Source organism: Rattus norvegicus, chromosome 3 (assembly GCF_021556685.1).
Source record: "Rattus norvegicus strain SHRSP/BbbUtx chromosome 3, alternate assembly SHRSP_T2T, whole genome shotgun sequence".
Classification (NCBI taxonomy): domain Eukaryota; kingdom Metazoa; phylum Chordata; class Mammalia; order Rodentia; family Muridae; genus Rattus; species Rattus norvegicus.
In genome coordinates this window covers 6,970,548-6,993,032 of record NC_141536.1, presented here as the reverse complement: position 1 = coordinate 6,993,032, position 22,485 = coordinate 6,970,548, and the positions used below count along the sequence as shown (strand labels likewise).

At 53.9% G+C, this 22,485-nt stretch overlaps 2 protein-coding genes across 9 annotated transcripts in view; one reads left to right on the top strand and one right to left on the bottom strand.

Annotated features, from left to right (window-relative positions):
* Positions 1–21,166, top strand: part of Grin1 (glutamate ionotropic receptor NMDA type subunit 1) — a 26,928-nt gene extending 5,762 nt beyond the window's left edge. The window contains 18 exon segments of one of the 8 annotated variants that reach the window (NM_001270606.1): positions 1,818–1,880; positions 2,819–2,919; positions 7,750–7,871; positions 7,944–8,118; positions 9,304–9,448; positions 9,546–9,629; positions 13,885–14,026; positions 14,109–14,236; positions 14,482–14,646; positions 14,721–14,839; positions 14,955–15,067; positions 15,144–15,292; positions 15,399–15,556; positions 15,727–15,888; positions 16,297–16,406; positions 16,490–16,635; positions 17,888–17,998; positions 20,267–21,166. In NM_001270606.1, the coding sequence (NP_001257535.1) occupies positions 1,818–1,880; positions 2,819–2,919; positions 7,750–7,871; positions 7,944–8,118; positions 9,304–9,448; positions 9,546–9,629; positions 13,885–14,026; positions 14,109–14,236; positions 14,482–14,646; positions 14,721–14,839; positions 14,955–15,067; positions 15,144–15,292; positions 15,399–15,556; positions 15,727–15,888; positions 16,297–16,406; positions 16,490–16,635; positions 17,888–17,998; positions 20,267–20,335 (2,262 nt within the window). In that variant the 3' untranslated portion in view covers positions 20,336–21,166. 8 annotated transcript variants of the gene reach the window in all.
* Positions 21,159–22,485, bottom strand: Lrrc26 (leucine rich repeat containing 26). Its single transcript, NM_001014053.1, is given in 2 exon segments — positions 21,159–21,600; positions 21,677–22,485. Coding segments are annotated over 2 exon segments (1,005 nt in total). The 5' UTR covers positions 22,362–22,485; the 3' UTR covers positions 21,159–21,280.

Genomic DNA, 22,485 nt, shown 5'->3' with positions numbered 1-22,485 from the left:
GTGAGGCCCTAGCCCTGAAGAGGTCCTTGTCCAGCAGGAACAGGCGGGCCGTGCCATATCTGTGGCTCCTTGTGAACACTCTCTCTCCATCCTGCATGCTCAGTACCACTGCGTCTGGCGGCGCCCGCCCCGGCCTGTCCTCGGCTCATTTCACTTGCTTTTGCCATTAGTCGAAATCTCCTTCGTGTCAGTCCCTGCTGCGCGAGGGCTGGACCACCTGGAGCTCTGCAAACACCCCTATCCCGCCCCCAACCAGCCTCAGGCCTCCCTAGCCCCAGCTGAGGCCCCAGTTAGACTCGACTCAGCCCCTCTCTGCCAGATGCCATCTACCTTTCAGGAGCACCCTCTACGGCCTCCTCCACAGAGCACAGGAGTGCAATCCATGTCTCTCACCAAGGCCAGATCCATCTAAAAGCCTGCTGCCTCATGGCTGCTCATGGCCCTAATTGAAGCCCCGCCCATCTGCAGCCCCTCGGCTACTCAGACTTACACTGTGCCCCTCCCCTTCCCTCCCACCTCAGAGCTTAGCTCTGCATCCCTCATGGGACTATGTAGACACTGATCTCAGGATACACATACACTCCCATCTCAGCCTGGCCCTCAGTGTGTGGAACTGCCAGAGACCAGAGCCAGGATTTGAGGTAGAGGGGGTCCAAGCGACCCCTATGCCCTTCCTTGCCAACACCTGTCCCCTGACCCCCTCAGTCCCAGGACACAGAGCACCAGAAGCAGCTGGTTGGTGCTTTTCAGGTTGCAGAGAGGAGGAGGCCCAGGCTGGGGAGGGGCCCCAAAAGACAGATGGGGGAGGGAGACGGGTGGGAGCATGTTCTGCCTGCAAAATCATAGCTGGCCTCATCATACTTAGCACCAACCATTGTCCCCCACACCCATAGGCCTCTGGGGGGACTAGAGGGCATGGGTTGGGGGTGGGAGTTCAGGCTAGAGATAGGCCCAGGTGCATCTTTTAGGGTGGTCCATTGAGTCTGGGAAGGAGGGCTGGTTATTAACACCAAGGGCTCGCCTCTCTGAAGACAGTCCCATCCCAGCTCCTGGCTGGTTCCTTCATACTTCTGCTGTGTCCATCAAAGCCACACATACTACCAACCCACTCACATGTTCATCAGCCTGACCTCTGCACACCCACCCACCTGCTCACACACACACACACACACACACACACACACACACACACACACACACACAGAGGCATACGCACATTCACACACACGCACATGCTTAATCTATACAGCCTGCCCGTGCATCACAGACTGTCACAGATTTACCTGCAGGAGAATATCACCTCTGCAGGCCTACACACATATATACACTCAGTCTCAGACACTATTGTGGGCATGTGGGTGTGAGCACTCTGGTTAGTGAGAAGAGAACAGGAGGGAGGAGTTGGGGGAGGAGTGGGAGGGTCATAGGGACAGGGCCCTCTTTCATTAAGAACTGATTCGGGTGGGGGTGGGTACTGCTGGGGCCACACAGCAGGTGCATGACAGGGGTGGGGGGTGGCAGGCGGGACTCTCAAGGGTGGTGTGGACAGGGCTGCCCTCTCTCCTGAAAGAGACTGTTTCCAAGAGTATAGCTCCAAGGCAGGGAGCCTCTGTGGCCCTTGCCCCTGTGTCCCCTCCCCCCTCAACTCCACCCCTTTCCTTAGCCCCACCCCGGGTCTCGGTGTTTGCGAGCTCCAGGTACGTGCCCGTCTGCAGACGTGCCGAGGAGGTGGTGTGATTGCTTTAGCGCCGTCATTTTCAACCGTTTATAATCTTCTTCTGTGTCTGCATATTTTCTCTGTGCACATTATTCATCAGAGTAAAAAAAGGAACTATGAAAACCTCGACCAACTGTCCTATGACAACAAGCGCGGACCCAAGGTATATATGCATGGACGTGCACGCCACCCACCGACTAGCGAGCCCCGGCCTGCGGTGCCTCAGCCACTGGGTGCTTTCTGGCCCCACCGCGCCGAGCCGAGCCGCAGGCCTGAGCAGTGAGGAGAGACAGGTGGTGAGGCAGGCAGCAGGCAGGCAGCAGAGGGCAGGGGTGAGCGGTGTGGGTGCCCATAGCCCACCCGCCGTGACCCTGGCCCGCATCCACAAGACAAGCACGGTCACAGGAGGCGCTGCTCTGGGAAGTGCATGAATCTCCAGGTCCGCCAGGGTTTCCTAGTGGAACCCAGGGAGGGAGCCTGCCCACCTGGTCACTTCAGAGTTTGGGCCGCTCCTATAGGAGCAAGAGGAATCAGGTCTGAGCTGAGATCTCCCAAGGTTTTGGAAAAGTCAGCCCCATCTCTGTTCCCAGTTGCATTCCAAAACTTTTCTATTTCCTGTTCGCTGCACGTCTCTTTCTAAGTCTCGGTCCACTTCAGCTTGCATGCTCAGTGCAAAAAAAAAAAAAAAAAAAAAGAAAAAAGAAAAAAGAAAAAGAAAAAAAGAAAAGAAAAAGAAAGAAAGAAAGAAAGAAAAGAAAACCAAAAAGCAAAAACAAAAGCAAAAACAAAAAACAACCAAAATCAAAACAAAAACAAAAAACGAGGACAGGAGTCAGATGGAAAGAGAGACCTGGAGAAGGCAGACTGAGAAAAGAGCAGAGCTTGAGAACAGGACATCCAGCAGGCTGAAGAAGAGACAGACAGCAAGGACAGGCCAGCGCAGAGTGAGGAGGCAGGCTCACAGGGTAGGTGGCAAGGACAGGCCAAGGCAGCTCTAGTGAAGCTGCCTCGGGGCTCCTAGCAGCTTTGGCCCCACTCTTGCCACTGAGGCACAATGTTCCCTTTCCCAACTGCCTGCTAATGCTCCTGCTCACACCACAGGCAGAGAAGGTGCTGCAGTTTGACCCAGGAACCAAGAATGTGACGGCTCTGCTGATGGAGGCCCGGGAACTGGAGGCCCGGGTCATCATCCTTTCTGCAAGGTGAGTAGGCTGGCTTCCTCATCTCATCCTTGTGATTCTGTCTGGGGCCCAAGTCCACCCTCTGGACTAGGTGTGGGGCACTATTGGGCAAAATGAGCTTCAATCCGAAAAGCAAAAACAAAACAAAACTTCACTCGGGGCTGGAGAGATGGCTCATTGGGTAAGAGCACTGGCTGAGGACTAGGGTTCAGTTCCCAGCACTCACATACACGCAGCTCACAACTGTCTGTAGCTTCCAAGGCATCTGGCACTCTCACACAGACATGCAAACAGGCAAAATACCAATGATGTGAAGTGAAAATAAATGTCTTTAAAAAAAATAAGAAGATTGGACTGGAGAGGTGAGCAGCAGTCAGGAGCACCAGCTGATCTTCCAGAGGCCCCCGAGTTCAATTCCCAGCAACCACATGGTGGCTCACAACCATCTGTCATGGGATCCAATGGATACCCTCTCCTGATGTGCATGAAGACAGCTACAGTGTCCTCATACATGTAAAATAAATAAATAATTATTTTTTAAAAAATAAGATCTTCGGGGTTGGGGATTTAGCTCAGTAGTAGAGCGTTTACCTAGGAAGCGCAAGGCCCTGGGTTCGGTCCCCAGCTCCGAAAAAAAGAACCAAAAAAAAAAAAAAAATAAGATCTTCACCAAGGACAGCCCTACACCATCCTGCCTTCCTCCTTCTCTCCTGGGGCCCAGCCAACTCTCCATCCTCTGCTCGTTCCTCCCTAGGGTCTCCCCCTTTAGCAGTCGAATAGGACCATCTGCCATTTGCCTTAACTCAGCTTTGGGGAGTTGGAGGTTGGAGATACAGTACTAGGAAGCCCCTGGCCTGGAGACATAGATATATAAATATTCTGAGGGCCAAGGACAGAGAAGGAGCCTAGCGAAAGTCACACGCAGGTGAACAGATGAGACAAAACCACTGATGTGAACTCATGAAAAACAGGCTGGTTCTGGAAAGGGCCTTCCTCCCAACCCATTTCAATATTGTGAACGAGCACATAGTAAAATCTCCCTGTTCACAAACAACTAGGAATTCTGGCAAAGGGGAAGACTAGAGCCTAGGACACATGGAAAGGAAAAATGGGAAGCATGGTGTGGCAGCCTTAGAGACAGCAGAGAAGACTAGGTGGAACCAGTCCAGTCTGCCACAGCACATCATCCAGCTTTGGGGAAATACCCTGAATCCTGCTGTTGTGCTGGCAGGAAAGGGATGACCAGATTCAGGAGCAGGATACATATCTGTTTGCAGATTTGGTCGACAGACAGATGTACACTTCCCATGTTCACAGATTGCAGGGGAGGGCAGCCAGGATGCAGCCTGAAAAGCAGACCATATCTTCACTCAGATGGTAGGGCTGGAACCAGCTGCCCCTCTCTGAGGGTGATAGCGGTCAGATGTGGTGTTGAGTAACAGCCTCAGCTTCACCAACCCCGCAGGAGTGTCAGGAAGCAGGCGCCAATTGCACCACTGCACACCCTGCAGAGCCATGGACCAGTTGCCTTGGCTGTTCATCCGACTCAGTGCTTCTCAACCTTCCCAACGCCGAGACCCTTCACTACAGTTTCTCATGTCATACTGATCTCCACCAGAAAACTATGTCATTGCTGCCTCATAACTATAATTTTGCTACTGTTATATAAATTGTAATGTGAATACTGATACCTGACCCTGAGAGGGGTCTTAACCCACAGGTTGAGAACCACCAATTCTAATGGCATACTTCGGGTGAGGGATGGTCCAGGGCTCCTAGAGAATGGATTAAAAATGCATCCAGACCTAGGAAGCGCAAGGCCCTGGGTTCGGTCCCCAGCTCCGAAAAAAAGAACCAAAAAAAAAAAATGCATCCAGATGATGTGGCTGCTCAGTCGCTCAGAGCACCTACCTTGCATTAACAATGCCCTAGGTCCAATCTTCCGCACCCCATAGAGCCAGGTATTATGGTGTGTACCTGTAATCCCAGCCCTCCAGAGGCAGAAGGGTCAAGAGTTCAAGATCATCAACTACCTGGCAAGTTCAAGGCTAACTTTGGCCACATGAGACCCAATCACAGGGAGGGAGAGAGGGACGGAAGGAAAAAGTGAGAGAGAAATGTGTCCAGAAAAGAGAGCAGGGCAGAGAAGACCCTTGGAAAGCAAGCTCAGCCCTGGTTGACCAAGGAAAGCCATGCTCAGGAAATCCCCACCATACCCTCTTATCTTCTGATTGTTTATGCTTCTCATCATAGGGCTTGAAGGAGAGTTGTTCGGTTTGGGTAAACGAATGTTCGGGATGGTGGGCAAGTGAATTAACACAGAAGTCCAGCAAGTCCTGAGGAAGTCAGTTTCTCAAAGCATCCTTACTCACTAGCAGGCAAAGTCAAGTACATCTGCTTGACTTCCGTCTCATAATGCGGGCAAACAAGACACAAGGCAGATCCCACCACATCCAGCAGAAGAGTGGACACTTGCTACTTCCTGGCTAATAATCTCCAGAGCTAGCCACTGCAGCTGAAGGGAACCTCCCCTTTCTTGGGACATAGGGCAAGAAGGGCCTACTCTATGTTGCTGACCCAAGGGTCAAAGACAGGCTTGCCAAGCATGGCTCTCTCACAGAGTCATCGGAAGGAGGGTCATGGTGGTTAGAGATACTAATATGTATGTGGGTGCCTGGACACCACCCACCAAGCACACAGCACTCGCATACCAGCGTGCACACATTGGCATGCTCCGCATTCCTACCGTTTGTATACCTCACGTGAATATACTGCATGTTACATGTATGTTGTTATAGCATCCACACTGCTTTTTAAACATCGGAGAGCCTGTGGAACCCCATGCTTATGCATGCCAAGTGAGTAGGTCCCCACTGCTGAGCTCGTCAGCCCTCCCCACACTTTAGCCCCTTCTTCATGATAGAGTTTGTTTTCCAGACTTCATTTGTCCATAGGATATGCAGAGTTCATCTCCAAAGCTTTTCAGTCTTTATTCTCCTCACCCTGTCTTCACTGGCATCACTAGTTCTGTAAAATGGTCTGCTGAGGTTTGACGGATTGATCAGATCTCCTATCTCTAACAACTTCATTGATCACAGCCATTCTACCAAGCAACATTGTATAACTCTGAGTTGTGCTGGGAAGATGGGGTCCTCTGTCAGAGTCGGTGGGTAGAGCTGACAACAGATCTGTTCCTGGGCATGTGTGGTGCCGGGTGATCCCCTCCATGTTCAGTGCACAGCACCTCAGTCACATCTTATTCTCTATTTGTTTTGAGACAGAGCCCCTCTATGTCCTTGAACTTGTTGCGTATACCAGCCTTGAACTTGTGGAGCGTAATCTGCCTCTACGTCCCATGTGGTGGGGTTAAAGTCATATGCTACCACATTTGACTCTGGTATATATTCTTGTTGAAGTACTACCTAGGTTGGTGTGTCTGTGTGTGTGTTACTTACATCACCAAGTTAGTCATTTAGAGCATTTATTTTGGTTAATTAATCATTCAGAGAGTTGGGAGCTGGCTTCTCGGGGGAACTGGGGACTTTCTTAGTTATGAATCAACTGGCATAAAAAGAAGTCAGTGAGGCTGGAGAGATGACCCAGTGCTCACAGAGGACCTAGGCTCAGTGCTCAGCACCTACAGTGACTCACAACCCTTCATAACTCCAATTCTAGGAGATCTGACATTGTCGTCTGACTGCCACAGGCACTAGGCACTAGTTTAGTGCACATAAATGCACAGAGGCAACACTAATACACATAAATAAATTTGAGATAGCATTTTTTTTCTTTTTTTCTTTTTTCTTTTTTTCGGAGCTGGGGACCGAACCCACGGCCTTGCACTTGCTAGGCAAGTGCTCTACCACTGAGCTAAATCCCCAACCCCGAGATAGCATTTTTTTTCCTTCGGAGCTGGGGACCGAACCCAGGGCCTTGCACTTCCTAGGCAAGCGATCTACCACTGAGCTAAATCCCCAACCCCCGAGATAGCATTTTTAACAAAGAAAATAACCCAATATTAGGTAATCCACGTGGCTTCACTGTACTTTTCAAACATGTGCTGGTGAACCAAAGTGCTAGTCATGGTTGGGCTTTGAACAGAAGAGTCTGACAGGTGCAGGGTAAGGACAGGATCCTCACTGGCTATGGGAAACCAGAAAAACCCCAGAGTCGTGGCTATGACCTGGCAGCCCTAGTCTTAGGTGATTAGGTCCCCTGTTTCACTGTCTATAGGAATTACTTATGAGGATATTTCAAGCACTTAGGACATGGCCCTGTAAGGTGAGGCTTGTCCTGGTGGCCCTGGTCTTGGATGTCAAGGGGTTATACCTACCCTGGGAGCAGTCTCTCTTCTGCCCAATAGTATCTTCAGGATGCTCAGCTAAAGCACTAGGTCCTACTCAGCCCAGGGCCCTTACCTAGTCATTTCACACCCTCCAACAGAAGTACACAAGGCTTGCCTAGAGCTCACTGGGTCACACACAGGAGCTGAAGTGGACTACCTACCACAGACCCTACCCTGCCACTTACCTCTATGTAGCCTGACCCTTAAAACGTCTTCCTGTAAGGTTGTGGAGATGGTTCCAGCATAGTGTTTGGAACAGAGAGCATGTGCCCAACAGTGAGCCATCAAGAGTTCAGGAAGTCATCTCGTACCCTATTCCTGCCTCCTCAAGGCAGGAGCCCAGCGATTTAAGATTGGGAAGGTCCTGGGTCCCGCCTGTTCTCCTATACAGACCGCCAGGTCTGGCTGCAGGAAGGGTTGTGGGCATAGGGACGCTGCCCAGAGCAAATGCTGGGGCTGGGGTAGGGAGACTGGAGTCCTGGCTCGTCACCGGGTCTGCCCCACAGCGAGGACGACGCTGCCACAGTGTACCGCGCAGCCGCAATGCTGAACATGACGGGCTCTGGGTACGTGTGGCTGGTCGGGGAACGCGAGATCTCTGGGAACGCCCTGCGCTACGCTCCTGATGGTGAGTGCTGGGCTGTGGGGTTGCCTGGGACTGTAGGCCTGTCCAGTCTCTAAGCTGCAGGGTCCCCTACAGGCATCATCGGACTTCAGCTCATCAATGGCAAGAATGAGTCAGCCCACATCAGTGACGCCGTGGGCGTGGTGGCACAGGCAGTTCACGAACTCCTAGAGAAGGAGAATATCACTGACCCACCGCGGGGTTGCGTGGGCAACACCAACATCTGGAAGACAGGACCATTGTTCAAGAGGTGGGCAGGGTTGCTCTCAGTAGGTGGGGGAATAGGCTGTTCTTAAACAGGGGTGGGGATGGGTAGGGGGTGTTTCACTCTTTCAGGGGTGGTCCAGCCGTTCCCTATCTAGGACATGTTATATGGTTAGTCACCTCCATCGCAGATCCATATTCCCAGTACCACATCTTCTGTCTTTATTAGTACACTGTCGCTGTCTTCAGACACACCAGAAGAGGGCATCAGGGGGGGCTGGAGAGATGGCTCAGCGGTTAAGAGCACTGACTGCTCTCCCAGAGGTCCTGAGTTCAATTCCCAGCAACCACATGGTGGCTCACAACCATCTGTAAAGAGATCCGATGCCCTCTTCTGGTGTGTCTGAAGACAGCTACAGTGTACTTATATATAATAAATGAATAAATCTTAAAAAAAAAAACAGTTTAAAAAGAGGGCATCAGATCTCATTACAGATGATTGTAAGCCACCATGTGGTTGCTGGGATTTGAACTCAGGACCTCTGGAAGAGCAATCAGTGCACTGAGCCATCTCTCCAACCCACATCTTCTGTCTTTCCCGTGGGATGTTCTAGGAACTCAGAAATTCAGAGTAGGCATCCATGGACAGTAGAGATTAAGGCTGACCGAGGGAATAATGGCTGCAGGACCCCAGAGCCACTGTCAATGGTTTCCTATGTATCAGTGCGGTTACAGGCTGCATACACATGCCAGTGAATGCACAGGAACTCGGAGGAACATGACATCTGAATGCTACAAGCTCACTCAGAGGAGTGACCCTATACTTCAGTTGCATGCACACAGGCTCTCTGAAATGCTCCACTGAGCAAACATACAGCCAGGCAAGCCACCCAGGGGCTACAGCTAGGTACAGGCTCCGTGTACGTCCCCTATTTGATGGCAAATGGGCCTGAAGTTCTCTGAGCTTCTGCCTTCCCTGTAAAACTGGGATGGCAGCTGTGACAATCACATGTCCCAATCCAGAGAAGACTTTGACATGGCTTCAGATGCAGTAGCTGTCCATCTGGTGCTGGCAGGCACACACCATGTCCTCCACTCAGTGAGGAGCTACCTACCATCTGCTAATCTTTTCCTTTCTCGAGACTGGGGCAGAAGGGATGGGAGCTTGGGCCACTCAGAAGCCAGTAAGGATGGGTGTTCTTGTCAGGTCTAAGCTAGCCTCTCTTCCCAGGGTGCTGATGTCTTCTAAGTATGCGGACGGAGTGACTGGCCGTGTGGAATTCAATGAGGATGGGGACCGGAAGTTTGCCAACTATAGTATCATGAACCTGCAGAACCGCAAGCTGGTGCAAGTGGGCATCTACAATGGTACCCATGTAGGTGGGGGTCATGAGGGGGTGGGGGCTGGGGCCTTAGGGTCCTGGGGCCAAGACCCCTGCGTGGCCACCCTCCATCTCATACTCCCACCCCCAGGTCATCCCAAATGACAGGAAGATCATCTGGCCAGGAGGAGAGACAGAGAAACCTCGAGGATACCAGATGTCCACCAGACTAAAGGTGGGGGACCCCGCTGATGTACCCCAACATCCCCATCTATTCCTTAGGCCAGGAGGAGAGGGGATGAAGTCCTAGAGCACAGATAGAGGAGGTGCGGTCGTGCCAACACCTGGCTCTGGCAGCCATGGCAGAGGAAGCAGGAGTGGAGGTGGGGAAAAGAGGAGCAGCAGTTTCTGCCCCACAGGGTCTTTGCAGGACTCCATCCTGGACCAGCTCTAGTCAGTCCAAGGAGAGCAGGGAGGCAGAGGGACAGTGAGTGTGTGCTCTGGGCCCCAGTGCAGAGCTTAGCTTAGAACTTACTGTCTAAGTGTCCCGTTTCTCCTTGGGTATCCAGGGAACCCCTTCTTGAGCTGGCTTCCTCCTCTATAGCCTCTCCTCAGCCTGATTTGCACTTTCCTTGGGTTCATCCATGGCCCCCTCCCTCTGCCTAAGGGCTATTCTCTGAGTTCCTCTTCACCGTGAGCCACAGCACTCCCGGCTCTGATACTGTAGATCACTGAAGGCGGGCTCTGCACTGCCATGTGCCTAGCCAACCTTCTCTTAGTGTTTTCATCAAATATCTCAACTCTGCTAACTCTGAGCTCACCCCTGCAGCGGGGCCACTGTCTCACTCTGCGGTGAGTACCTGCCTGCATCTCTTATAGGAGAGCGAGTGTCACCTGGTGAAGCCCATGTGGTATCTGTTTGCAGTTCAGGCACCTGATGTTGAGAAGTCTGAGAGTGCTGGGTGGTGTGGCACGTCCTTTAATCCCAGAGGCAGAGACAGATCTCTGTGAGTTCAGGGCCAGCTTGGTCTACACAGCTAATTGCAGGACAGCCTGGGCTACACCAAGAGACCCTGTCTTGATAAACCAAGGGGCAAGGGGGGCTGAAGGCCGTAGCCAAGTACCAATAACCAGAAGGACCCATCCAGGTGCCAGTGGCTGTCAGGATGTCCCGCCTCACTGGTCGGTTCAGTTTTATTCACATGTAAGAATGTTTTACCTGCTCCTATATGTGGGTGCCATGTGCTTTCCTGGTGCCCAGACTTCAGGATAGTGGATTGCCTGTAACTGGATGGTTGTAAGCCACCATGCAGGTGGTGCGAACAGAAACTGGGTCTTCTGTAAGATCTTCAGGTGCTCATAACAGTCTAACCCCCTCACTAATTTTTCGACAGCACTAGCAAATATACTTATGTAATAGAATATATGAATATGGTCATGCCTCCTTCCCTTGACTTTTCCTTCTCAAGACTCCCAGTGACAGGTTCCTCCTCCACGGCCTGTCACCACACCTTGCCTTGCTGTCCACTCCTGCCTGGGCTCCCCTCTGTTCTTTGCATCTGATGCAGACCCTTGGCAACTGACTGCATTCCACTCTGACATCACCCAGATGTCTACCTGTCCCCGAACTATAAGACTGTGGACCCTAAAGAACAGGGAGTGAGAATGTCAAGGCTGAAGTCTAGGCTGCAGAGGTGCCCTTGAAAGAGAAACATTAACTAGGCATGTTGGAGCATGCCTTTAAACCCAACACTTTGGAGGTAGACAAAAAAGAATCAGACATTCAAGGTCTTCTTCAGTTACCTAGCAAGTTGTGGCCAGCCTTGACCCTGTGAGGCTTTCTTTTTTGTGGGGGAATGTGGAGAAAAAGAGTTCATTTGGCTTAGACCTCCATATTGTGTTCCATTATTGAAGCAAGTCATGACAGGAACTTAAACTGGGCAGGAACCTGGAAATAGGAGCTGATGCAGAGGCCCTGGAGGGAGGGGTGCTGCTTACTGGCTTGCTCCTTGTGGCTTGCTTTGCCTGCTTTATTGTAGAACCCAGGACCACCAGCCCAGGGTGGCTCTACCCATTATGGACTGGGCTCTCTCTCATTCAATGGCTGATTAAGAAAATGCTTTACAGGCTGGCCTACAGCCTAATCTTATGGAGAGATTTTTTTCTATTTTTAAAAATTAATTAATCATGTATTACATCCCAACTGTACTTTCCTTTTTGTCTATGAGGCCCTGTCTTAAAAAAGAATTGAAAGAAAAGAAAAGCATGCCCGGCAGTGGTGACACACCCATTTAATTCTGGTACTCAGGAGGCAGAGGCAGACAAATCTCTGTGAGTTCAAGGCCAGCCTGGTCTACAGAGCAAGTTTCAGGACAGTCAGGGCTACACAGAGAAACCTTGTCTTGAAAAAACAAAAAACAACAAACAGGGGCAGGAGAGATGGCTCAGTGGTTAAGAGCACTGGCTGCTCTTCCGAAGGTCCTGAGTTCAAGTCCCAGCAACTACATGGTGGCTCACAACCATCTGTAATGGGATCCAATGTCCTCTGCTGGTGTGTCTGAAGACAGGGACAGTGTACTCACATACATAAAATAAATAATTCTCTAAAAAAAAAAAAACCCAAAACAAACAATTCTGAGATGGTAGGACACACCTTTAATCCATGTATTCAGGAGGCAGAGTTGGGTGGATTTCTGTGAGTTCAAGGCCAGCATATTCTACACAGCAAGTTCCACATCAGCCAAAGTTATATAGCCAGAGCTACAAGATGCTGACTCAAAAAAAAAAAAAAAAAAAAAAAAAACAAACGTATGCAAGTGCAAGGCCCTGGGTTTGGTCCCCAGCTCCGAAAAAAAATATGGGGACTGGTAAATAGCCCAGTGAATCACATGAGTTTGGATCCCAACACACACGTCAAAATCTGGACATGGCTGCACACTGTACTCGGCATAACCCTGTCCTTGGTGGGAGGAGTGGCCAGAGACAGGTTGGTCACCAAAGCTCACTGACTAACCAACCTAGCCAATTACTGTGCTCCAAGCTTAGAAGAAGACTTGTCAATAATAATAACAATAAGAATTAAAAAAACAAGGGGCTGGGGATTTAGCTCAGTGGTAGAGCGCTTCCTAGCAAGCGCAAGGCCCTGGGTTCAGTCCCCAGCTCTGAAAAAAAGAAAAAAGAAAAAACAAAAAACAAAAAACAACAACAACAACAAAAAAACAAAAAACAGTGGGACTGGAAACATTGTTCAGTGGTTTAGAGCACTGGCTGTTCTCCCATAAAACCTGGGTTAAAGTCCCAGTACCTACCCAGCAGCTCACAGTCATCTGTATCTGTAGATCCAGGGTATCTAATGTTCTTTCTGGCCTCTGTGGGCACTGTATGCACCTGGAGTACAGACGCCCATGCTGGCAAAACACTATACACTGAAAATAGTAACAAATAAATCTTTAAGATAAAATAGGGGCTAGCACAATATCCTCTCAGAGGTTAAGAGTACTTTTTGCTCTTCCAAAGGACCTGGGCTCAATTCCCAGCACCCACATGATGTTCACAACCATCTGTGGCTTCAGTTCTAGGGAGTTTCATGCCTCCTGATTTCTGTGGGCTCCTGCATGTATGTGATACACACACATACACTCAGGCACACACACACATTCACACACACATACACACACACTCACACACATACTCAAACTCACAAACACACACTCACACACAAACACACACTCACACACATAAAATAAAGATAAATACGTAAATAATAAGAGTGGTGGAAAAAGGGGCTGGGGATTTAGCTCAGTGGTAGAGCGCTTGCCTAGGAAGCGCAAGGCCCTGGGTTCGGTCCCCAGCTCCGAAAAAAAGAAAAAAGAAAAAAAAAAAAAAAGAGTGGTGGAAGAAGACATGGGACATTAACCTCTGGCCTCCATGTGCATTTTCTCACATACATGAATACACGGAAACACATACATACATACATATAATCATGACTTAAGGGTAGTTTTTTAAAAGACAAGGATCAAAGACTGAAGGTGACATACCAGGGGAGGCCAGGGTGTCTTTGGAAAGGACACAGTCTTTCTGCTCCCTGCTTGGTCAGAGAGAGTACCTGGTTCACACTCACTGCCCAGCAGTGCTATGATGGAGTAATGTAGATTGCAGTCTGAGGGGAAGGGGCCATGGGGGAGGACACAGATTTGCAGGAGGCATTTTTGAGGAGTCAGGGCAGATGTCTGGGGATGTCTGTGCCCTGCTTCAGCACCCCACCCCCAGTCCCTAAGACCCGGATCTGTTCCCAAGGGCAGCAGGCAGGCAATGCCAACCATGTCAGAAGGATGTGGACTGGCTGACAATCAGGGGAGGCTTTAGGCTTGGGATTTGACACAGCCCTGGAAAAGCATGAAGAAAAGGGGTTGCCATGTACTGAGAAGCCGGCACCCAGAGACAACCAGGGCCAGGCGGTCCAGGCTAGTTCTTATCTTTCCGTGCAGATAGTGACAATCCACCAAGAGCCCTTCGTGTACGTCAAGCCCACAATGAGTGATGGGACATGCAAAGAGGAGTTCACAGTCAATGGTGACCCAGTGAAGAAGGTGATCTGTACGGGGCCTAATGACACGTCCCCAGGCAGCCGTGAGTGCTGGGCAGAGTGTGGCAGGGCAAAGGGTTCCAAGTCAGGCACCCACGGTTAACATCCCTAACTGCCCACCCACAGCACGCCACACAGTGCCCCAGTGCTGCTATGGCTTCTGCATAGACCTGCTCATCAAGCTGGCGCGGACCATGAATTTTACCTATGAGGTGCACCTGGTGGCAGATGGCAAGTTTGGCACACAGGAGCGGGTATGGAGTGGACAGCAGGGGTAGGGCCTGGAGTGAAGGGATTGCTGGGAAGGTCCTGTGAGTGAGGTGGATTAGATGGAGCGTTTTTTAGCAGGGGTCTGTTGGGTGGAGCTGGGCTTTAGAGGTGAGCCAGGTGTGGAGCAGGAGACAAGCTCGCCGTGTCCTAGGTCTGCTATAATATAGTTCTTGTCTCCAAGGGGCGTGGCCATGCCATCTGCAGCCCCACCGGTTCCGTCTCTTTGCAGGTAAACAACAGCAACAAAAAGGAGTGGAACGGAATGATGGGCGAGCTACTCAGTGGCCAAGCGGACATGATTGTGGCACCACTGACCATCAACAATGAGCGTGCGCAGTACATAGAGTTCTCCAAGCCCTTCAAGTACCAGGGCCTGACCATTTTGGTCAAGAAGGTAGGCAGGGACCAGGTGGGGATGGGATGGGGCGGTGGATGGCCCTGGTGACACTGACCCTTGGTCACTTGTAGGAGATTCCCAGGAGCACACTGGACTCATTTATGCAGCCTTTTCAGAGCACACTGTGGTTGCTAGTAGGACTGTCAGTTCATGTGGTGGCTGTGATGCTGTACCTGCTGGACCGCTTCAGGTGAGCACCATGCAGACAGCCAGACCCCTCCATGTGTAGGGAGGGCAGAACTGGGTAGGGCCGGGCAGAGCTGCCTCTCCTGTCCTCTCTCCCGCCTTCTCTTTGCACTCCGCAGTCCCTTTGGCCGATTCAAGGTGAACAGTGAGGAGGAGGAGGAAGATGCACTGACCCTGTCCTCTGCCATGTGGTTTTCCTGGGGCGTCCTGCTCAACTCCGGCATTGGGGAAGGTGAGGCTAAGCCCAGGGCCTGTGTGGTGGCTGTATTCCCTGCTTTCTAGGAGCTGACCCAAGTCTCTGGCCACAGGTGCCCCCCGGAGTTTCTCTGCACGTATCCTAGGCATGGTGTGGGCTGGTTTCGCCATGATCATAGTGGCTTCCTACACTGCCAACTTGGCAGCTTTCCTGGTGCTGGATCGGCCTGAGGAGCGCATCACGGGCATCAATGACCCCAGGGTGAGGCCCCTGGGCTGGGGGTTGGGGGAAGGGAGGGGCGAGAGGGAGTGCCTGTTTCTTGTGAGGCTTGGGGAGCAGCCATGAGCTGAGGTCTCTGTCCCTGCAGCTCAGAAACCCCTCAGACAAGTTCATCTACGCAACTGTAAAGCAGAGCTCCGTGGACATCTACTTCCGGAGGCAGGTGGAGTTGAGTACCATGTACCGGCACATGGAAAAACACAATTACGAGAGCGCAGCTGAGGCCATCCAGGCTGTGCGGGACAAGTAAGCAAGCAGACCAAGGGCTGCCCTGGCTGGGGGGGGGGGACAGTAAAGGGACAGGCAAAGGGGAGCCCATCACCCAGGAAGCACAAGCGAAGACTGTCTACTGCAGTGTGAGCAGGGTGGGGTGAACGGGCTACTCGGGGCTCCTTTGACTCTGCTCCTGCCGGCAGCAAGCTGCACGCCTTTATCTGGGACTCGGCCGTGCTGGAGTTTGAGGCTTCACAGAAGTGCGATCTGGTGACCACGGGTGAGCTGTTCTTCCGCTCAGGCTTTGGCATCGGCATGCGCAAGGACAGCCCCTGGAAGCAGAACGTTTCCCTGTCCATACTCAAGTGAGTCTGCCCCATGCTGGAAACCTCCTCTCCCTTCTCCACTTTGTCCCAAGAGCCTCCCACAAGGTTATGAGTCCCCCATGCCCCAGCAGCAGCAGCACACCAAACTACTCCACCCCAGCTGGCAACTGTTAACTAGATACTGTATCACGTGGTACAACAGCCTTCAAGGATCCACTCCACCCAAACCAGGCAGCAACCCCATGGCAGAGCCTTCCCGTTACCAGTCCAGTTGAGGCTACAGGCCTCCCCGACTCCAAAAGGCCCACTTGGACTGCAAGTCCTGGTCCACGGTGTTGCCTCTGCTGTGAACCCTGCCCACTTCCAGTCCTCCCCCTGAATGCCTCGCCCATTCCCAGCCCCACCCCTGCTTCCAGCCCTGCCTTTCCTTTCCCCTTACTTACCTAGGTCCCATGAGAATGGCTTCATGGAAGATCTGGATAAGACATGGGTTCGGTATCAGGAATGCGACTCCCGCAGCAATGCTCCTGCAACCCTCACTTTTGAGAACATGGCAGGTGTGCCTTTCATGCTGCTGTGACCCCGGGATGGATTAGGGGCTTTAATCTCTGGGCAGGCAGCTGAAGGTCCCTTCACACAGGGGTCTTCATGCTGGTGGCTGGAGGCATCGTAGCTGGGATTTTCCTCATTTTCATTGAGATCGCCTACAAGCGACACAAGGATGCCCGTAGGAAGCAGATGCAGCTGGCTTTTGCAGCCGTGAACGTGTGGAGGAAGAACCTGCAGGTAGGACAGGCCACCCTCCGAGGCCTGGCGTCCAGGGCCCCGCCAGGCCACGGCCCTACTCTATCCCTACAGGCCGTGGCACTGGCTCTGGCTCATGGGCAGGACTGGTGCTAGGAGCCATGGCCAGGGGCAGTGGTGAGTGTTCCCAAGGCACAGGGGCAGCACAGGCAGTGGCTGCCAGCAGGTGGCCACCCACTGCCAAGCTGGGTCAAGGGAAGCCATGTACCCTGCTTCAAGCCTCTGCCTGGCCCCTCTGTCTCCAAGGTCAGCTACTGGCACCCAATCCATAGGAAGGCAAACAGGCAGGGTAAGACAAGGGCCCTCCTGTGTATAGCACGTGAATGTGAGATGCACTTAGCCCTCTATCATCCAAGCACCTCTGACACCATTTGGGGACCCCTTTTCATGCTGTGTCTTGCTTTGTGATTCCAAATCTAAATGGGGCTGATCTGCCTCAGGCCACATCCATGTGGATTTGTGGTTTGCAGGAATGAGTCTGCATGTGGGATGGTCAGAGTCCACCAGGGAAAGGGACAGGGTGGGCAGTGAGGCTCAGAGGCCTGAAGACTAGTGGCCAATGATTAGGCTCTGATTCGTCTCTTCTCTTTCTCTGGGTGTCTCCCTGTAGCTGTGTTCTGAGCTGACATTGACATTGAAATGAGGGCTGTGGGCGGACAGGGCTATGGGAGCCCCCACACCTCTCATCCACCCATTCTTGCTTTTGGCCCTACAGGTCCCCTGGGGACCTGGCCACAACTGTTCAGGGCCATGCTGGCCATCTGACTCCAGGCCAGCGTCCCCGGATCTGCCTCTGTCTATCACTCCAATTCCAACTGGACACTTCCTCGGGTCCTTGGCCCTTTCCTGGTGTGCGCCCTTTGGGGTCAGCAGCCTCTGAACAGAAAGGCTGGTGTGGCCTGAGGGGAAGCACTTCCTGTCCTCAGGGGCTCCTCCTCCTCAGGATGCCTTCAAGCTAGGGCCACCCAGGAGCCAGGGAGCAGGCGGACATCCCAGGAAGAGTGCCATCAGGACCCCAAGCCCAGACCCAGCACAAGCAAGGACAGGCCCAACCCCGGGCAGAAGAGGCCACTCTTGAAAGTCTGGCTGTTGGTCCGTCTGTTGAGCACAGTGAGGCAGGCAGGAGTCAGGGCCTGAGTGACCGGCCAGGCCTGGCAGCGGCCCCAAGGAGCAGGCAAGGGCAGGTGTGGCCGCCACGCTTAGCTGTCTAATCGCTTATACATATTCATTTTAGGATAGAAAGAGTGGTAGAGCAGAGCCCGACCCTAAAAAGAAAGCCACATTTAGGGCTATCACCTCCACCCTGGCCTCCAGCTTCAAGAGACGTAGGTCCTCCAAAGACACGGTAAGGGGAAGAGCACCCCAGTCCCGCGTCTCTGACTCCTCCCTTGCCCCGTGTCTGTCTCCCTCTCCCTTACCATCCCACCTCTGCCCCATCTTCAACCCTGGCCATCTGTGCCAAGTCCTTCACTCACCCTCCACCCATTAAAGGGTGCTGTCCTTTAGAACGCTCCAGACCTCTCCTCAAACCCTCGCTGGTCCTCAGCTTCCCCATGTGTCTCCACGTTAGTCTGCCCACCTCTCTCCCCATGCCATGACCCACACACCATCTGGAAGCTGTGTCATGTTGTTGGTCAGTCAGTCAGCCTCACTGCCTCTTTGGGCTACCCGGACCCTGGGAACCAGAGTAGCCCTATCCCAGGTTGCCCCTGCCAGGAGGCCACACCACGTCTGTTTCATCCCTGTTTCTCTTGCCTCTACACGGGGCTTGATGCCTTCGTTCTTGCCCTGCAACAGCCCTGCAGGGCATAGCTGTGATGTCCCATTCCGTCCGTCTGTCTGGCCACTGGCCCCGCCCCCCAGACACCTGTCTCACCTGTCTCACCAGAGCCATGCGTGTTGCATCTTCCATGTGGTCTCTGTGTGGGCCGGGGGCTGGGGGCCGGGCCTGGGTCCATCTGGGTGGACGACTGGGGCCCAGCATTGGCACTGACCCTTGGTCACAGGGAGACTGCCAGGTGGGGAGTGGGGTGTTGCCGTGTTGAACAGGTCCCCGATGGAGGTATGGCAGCAGCGAGTGCCCAGGTGATCTGAACATGGATAGGGTATCCTTGAAAGTACTGGGGCCTGAATACCTAAGCAAAACAGGTTCTCAGAAGGAGGCCCAGGAGGGGGAGGCTAAGACCAGTGCTTCAGCTCAAACCCCCAAGCACTGCCGCAGGCCACTGTCAGAGTCAGACCTCCTGCCTTCAGAGTCAGAACCCTGTTCCCGGCCTTGGGCAGTACATCATCGCACCAGGAATACACACTCAGAAGAAAGCTTCCAACAGACTCCCCTTTTGCTAGAGTCACGCTGGTCTTACTGAGTTATCCTCTAGCCCACAGGAAGCCCTCTTACCAGTGGGGAGTGTCACCCACAAGGGGCTGGTGTCCCACAAGAAATCTGATTTTGTAGTTAGACTCCTATGCCCAGGAAGAAAGACATACAGACAGGATTTGGCATGAAGCAAAATGCCAGGTTAAAAGTACTAGAGACCCACAAGGACCTTAAGTCAGAAAGAGTGGATGAGGAGTAAGGATCTATGGTTTGCACCAACTTGAGGCTCCAGGAGCTGGTGCTGACACTATCTGTAGGGTCACCCAGACCAGGGAAAGTGGACAAGGTCTATGCTACAAGGTCTGAGCCAGAATCCCCATAAGGAGGCACAAGGGAGGGAGAGCAGGGCCAAGGGAGCTGTGGGCTGGAATTTGTATGGGAAGGGGAAATCTGACAGAGAAGATGATCTGTACTTGGGGGGGCCAGGTGGCCAAAGTGGGGCAAGTGGGTGGCAGGCCATTTTCAGTGGGTGTCGCTAAGTCTTGAGGCCCCATCTGGAGCTGGCCAGGTACAACTCAGAGATCTACATGGTTCCTTTCTGGGGACTTGCTCTCAGTTCAATCTTTACCTGAGCCTCCCTGGGCACCAGGGACCCGTTCTTCCGGGCCATCTGGAGCTGGCCCCACCCTGCAGGGTTGACCTCTGGGGGCCTGGGTGGGGGAGGACAGCCCAGCTCCCACCCTGTCTCTGGGCCTGGGTGCTGTTCAGAGGGAGGACGGGGTGGGGGCTCCTTTGGGTGGGGTGGGGTCGGTCCAGCTGCTGAGATCCTCTGCCCCTGTCCTGTGGCCGGTCCGGGCCAGGGCAGCACTGGGCGCTCAGGGCTGGGATCCCTGGTGGCCGGCGGGGCCAGCAGGTATTGATTGTTGGTTCTTATTTATAGAGCACCGGGGGTGGACGCGGCGCTTTGCAAAACCAAAAAGACACAGTGCTGCCGCGACGCGCTATTGAGAGGGAGGAGGGCCAGCTGCAGCTGTGTTCCCGTCATAGGGAGAGCTGAGACGCCCCGCCCGCCCTCCTCTGCCCCTCCCCCGCAGACAGACGCACGGGACAGCGGCCTGGCCCACGCAGAGCCCCGGAGCACGACGGGGTCGGGGGAGGAGCACTCCCAGCCTCCCCCAGGCCGTGCCCGCCTGCCCACCGGTCGGCCGGCTGGCCGGTCCACCCTGTCCCGGCCCCGCGCGTGCCCCCGACGTCGGAGCTAACGGGCCGCCTTGTCTGTGTATTTCTATTTTACAGCAGTACCATCCCACTGATATCACGGGCCCGCTCAACCTCTCAGATCCCTCGGTCAGCACCGTGGTGTGAGGCCCCCCGGAGGCGCCCACCTGCCCAGTTAGCCCGGCCAAGGACACTGATGAGTCCTGCTGCTCGGGAAGGCCTGAGGGAAGCCCACCCGCCCCAGAGACTGCCCACCCTGGGCCTCCCGTCCGCCTGCTCTGCTGCCTGGCGGGCAGCCCCTGCAGGACCAAGGTGCGGACCAGAGCGGCTGAGGATGGGCCAGAGCTGAGCCGGCTGGGCAGGGCCACAGGGCGCTCCGGCAGAGGCAGGGCCCTGAGGTCTCTGAGCAGTGGGGTGAGGGGCCTAAGTGGCCCCGGTCGGAGGAGTCTGGAGCAGAAATGGCAGCCCCATCCTTCCTCCAGCCACTACCCCAAGCTACAGTGGGGGCCTATGGCCCCAGCTTGCTAGGTCACCCCCGACCCTTCCTCCAGCGCCTGCTCTCTGCAACTTGATTTCCACCTCTCTCCTGCTGCACCACCCTCCCACGACATTTCCCCACCCCATTCACTGGGTTGTCTCTGACCTTTCCCAGGGCTAGCCTTCACTGCCCTAGTGGCAGTGCTTCAGGGGTGCTTTCTGGCTCCCAGACATCTAGGGCTCCAGACTCCAAGAGGGCTGAGCCTTCTCTTCTGCCCGCAGCCACAATAGGCTTCCTCAGACGCTGGCTCGTGATGAGTCCCGCACCTTGGGCACCAGGGAGCGCCATCTGCCTCCCAGTCCGGTGTCACTCACCCCACTACCTTGTACATGACCAGCTCTCCCAGTGTCCCAGTGTCTGCCCCAGGGACACCGGGCGCGCACAGCCACCCCTAATCCCGGTATTCAGTGGTGATGCCTAAAGGAATGTCAGAAAATTTCCGGGTTTTGTCTATTGTTGACGCCTACAGGGAATGTGAAGGGAGGATCGGGGATTTGGGGACAGTTTTCAAAGTGCGGGATGCTACAGGAGCGCTAGAAACAACAGCGGAACCCTTAGGCTTGGATAGCTGTTGTTGTAGGGCTCCCAACATCCTCCAGGGAGGCTGGGCCCTCGGGGTCTGGCTGTCTCCTTATTAAGTGGCGCACTGTGGTGCGGCGGCGGCGGCGCCGTGCACCACAAGCAGTGAGTACCGAGCCCAATGCCAGGCAGATGGCTAAACTGGCAAGGAAAGAGGCCGGCCCGAGAGCATAGACCACCGCCAGGTCTCGCGCAGCGAGTGACTGCGTGCACTGTTTGAAGGCGTTGTCCGGAAAGTCTGTCAGTAGGTTGAGCGTTTGAAGTTTTGGAGACACACAGAGCAGGGTCTCAGTTTCTGCGGGACACAGGAGCGGCGTCAGATGGCAGCAGTGGCAACAAACATCATCCGCCCTGTGCCCCAGATGGCTCACCTGAAGTGGGACGCGGGTGCTTACGCAGCCAGGTGCAAAGCGGGCGCAGCGCGCAGCTGCACGCCCAGGGGTTGCCATGCAAGCGCAACACGTCGAGGGCAGGCAAGCTATTCAGCAAACCCGCCTCGAGTGCCGATAGTGAATTGTCCTGCAGGCTGAGCACCCGCAGTAAAGGGAGCGGGCCCAGGATCGAGGGCTCCAGGAGTGCCAGCCGGTTACCCGCTAGGGAGAGGAAACTCAGCGCTCGCAGCGGCGTGAAGGTGCCAGGAGACAGAGTTTCCAGCTGGTTGGAGCTCAGGTCCAGCCGTTGCAACACTCCCAGACCCCAGAAAGCTCGCGCGTGCACCGACCGAAGCCGGTTCTCCCGCAGGACTAGGTATAGCAGTGCGCCTGCATCGGCGAAGGCACCTGGAGGTAGTGTGCTCACTCGATTGCGATCCAGCAGCAGTGAGCGTACTTGCCAGCTCAGGCCCGCCGGTACCGCGGGCAGCGCCAGCGCGGAGCAATTGGCCTTGCCTCCTGGTGAACATGAACATGCCTCGGGGCATACGGGGGCCACCGGGGATTTGGAAGGGTCAGTTCCAATGTGCTCCTGGGTCCAGACTCGTCTCCACGACAACAGCAGCAGCAGCAGCAGCAGCAGAGAGAGTTGCGGCGGAAGCCGCGAGAAAAAAGAACCCCTCATGGAGGCAGCTCGAGAACAGGAGGGGACCTTGATCCCTGTGTGGCTTCGGAGTTCAGGTGACCCAGAGCTTGTCCCTGCCTCACCTGCACAAGTATTAACTCTCCCGCCCTAGCAAAACAGTTTC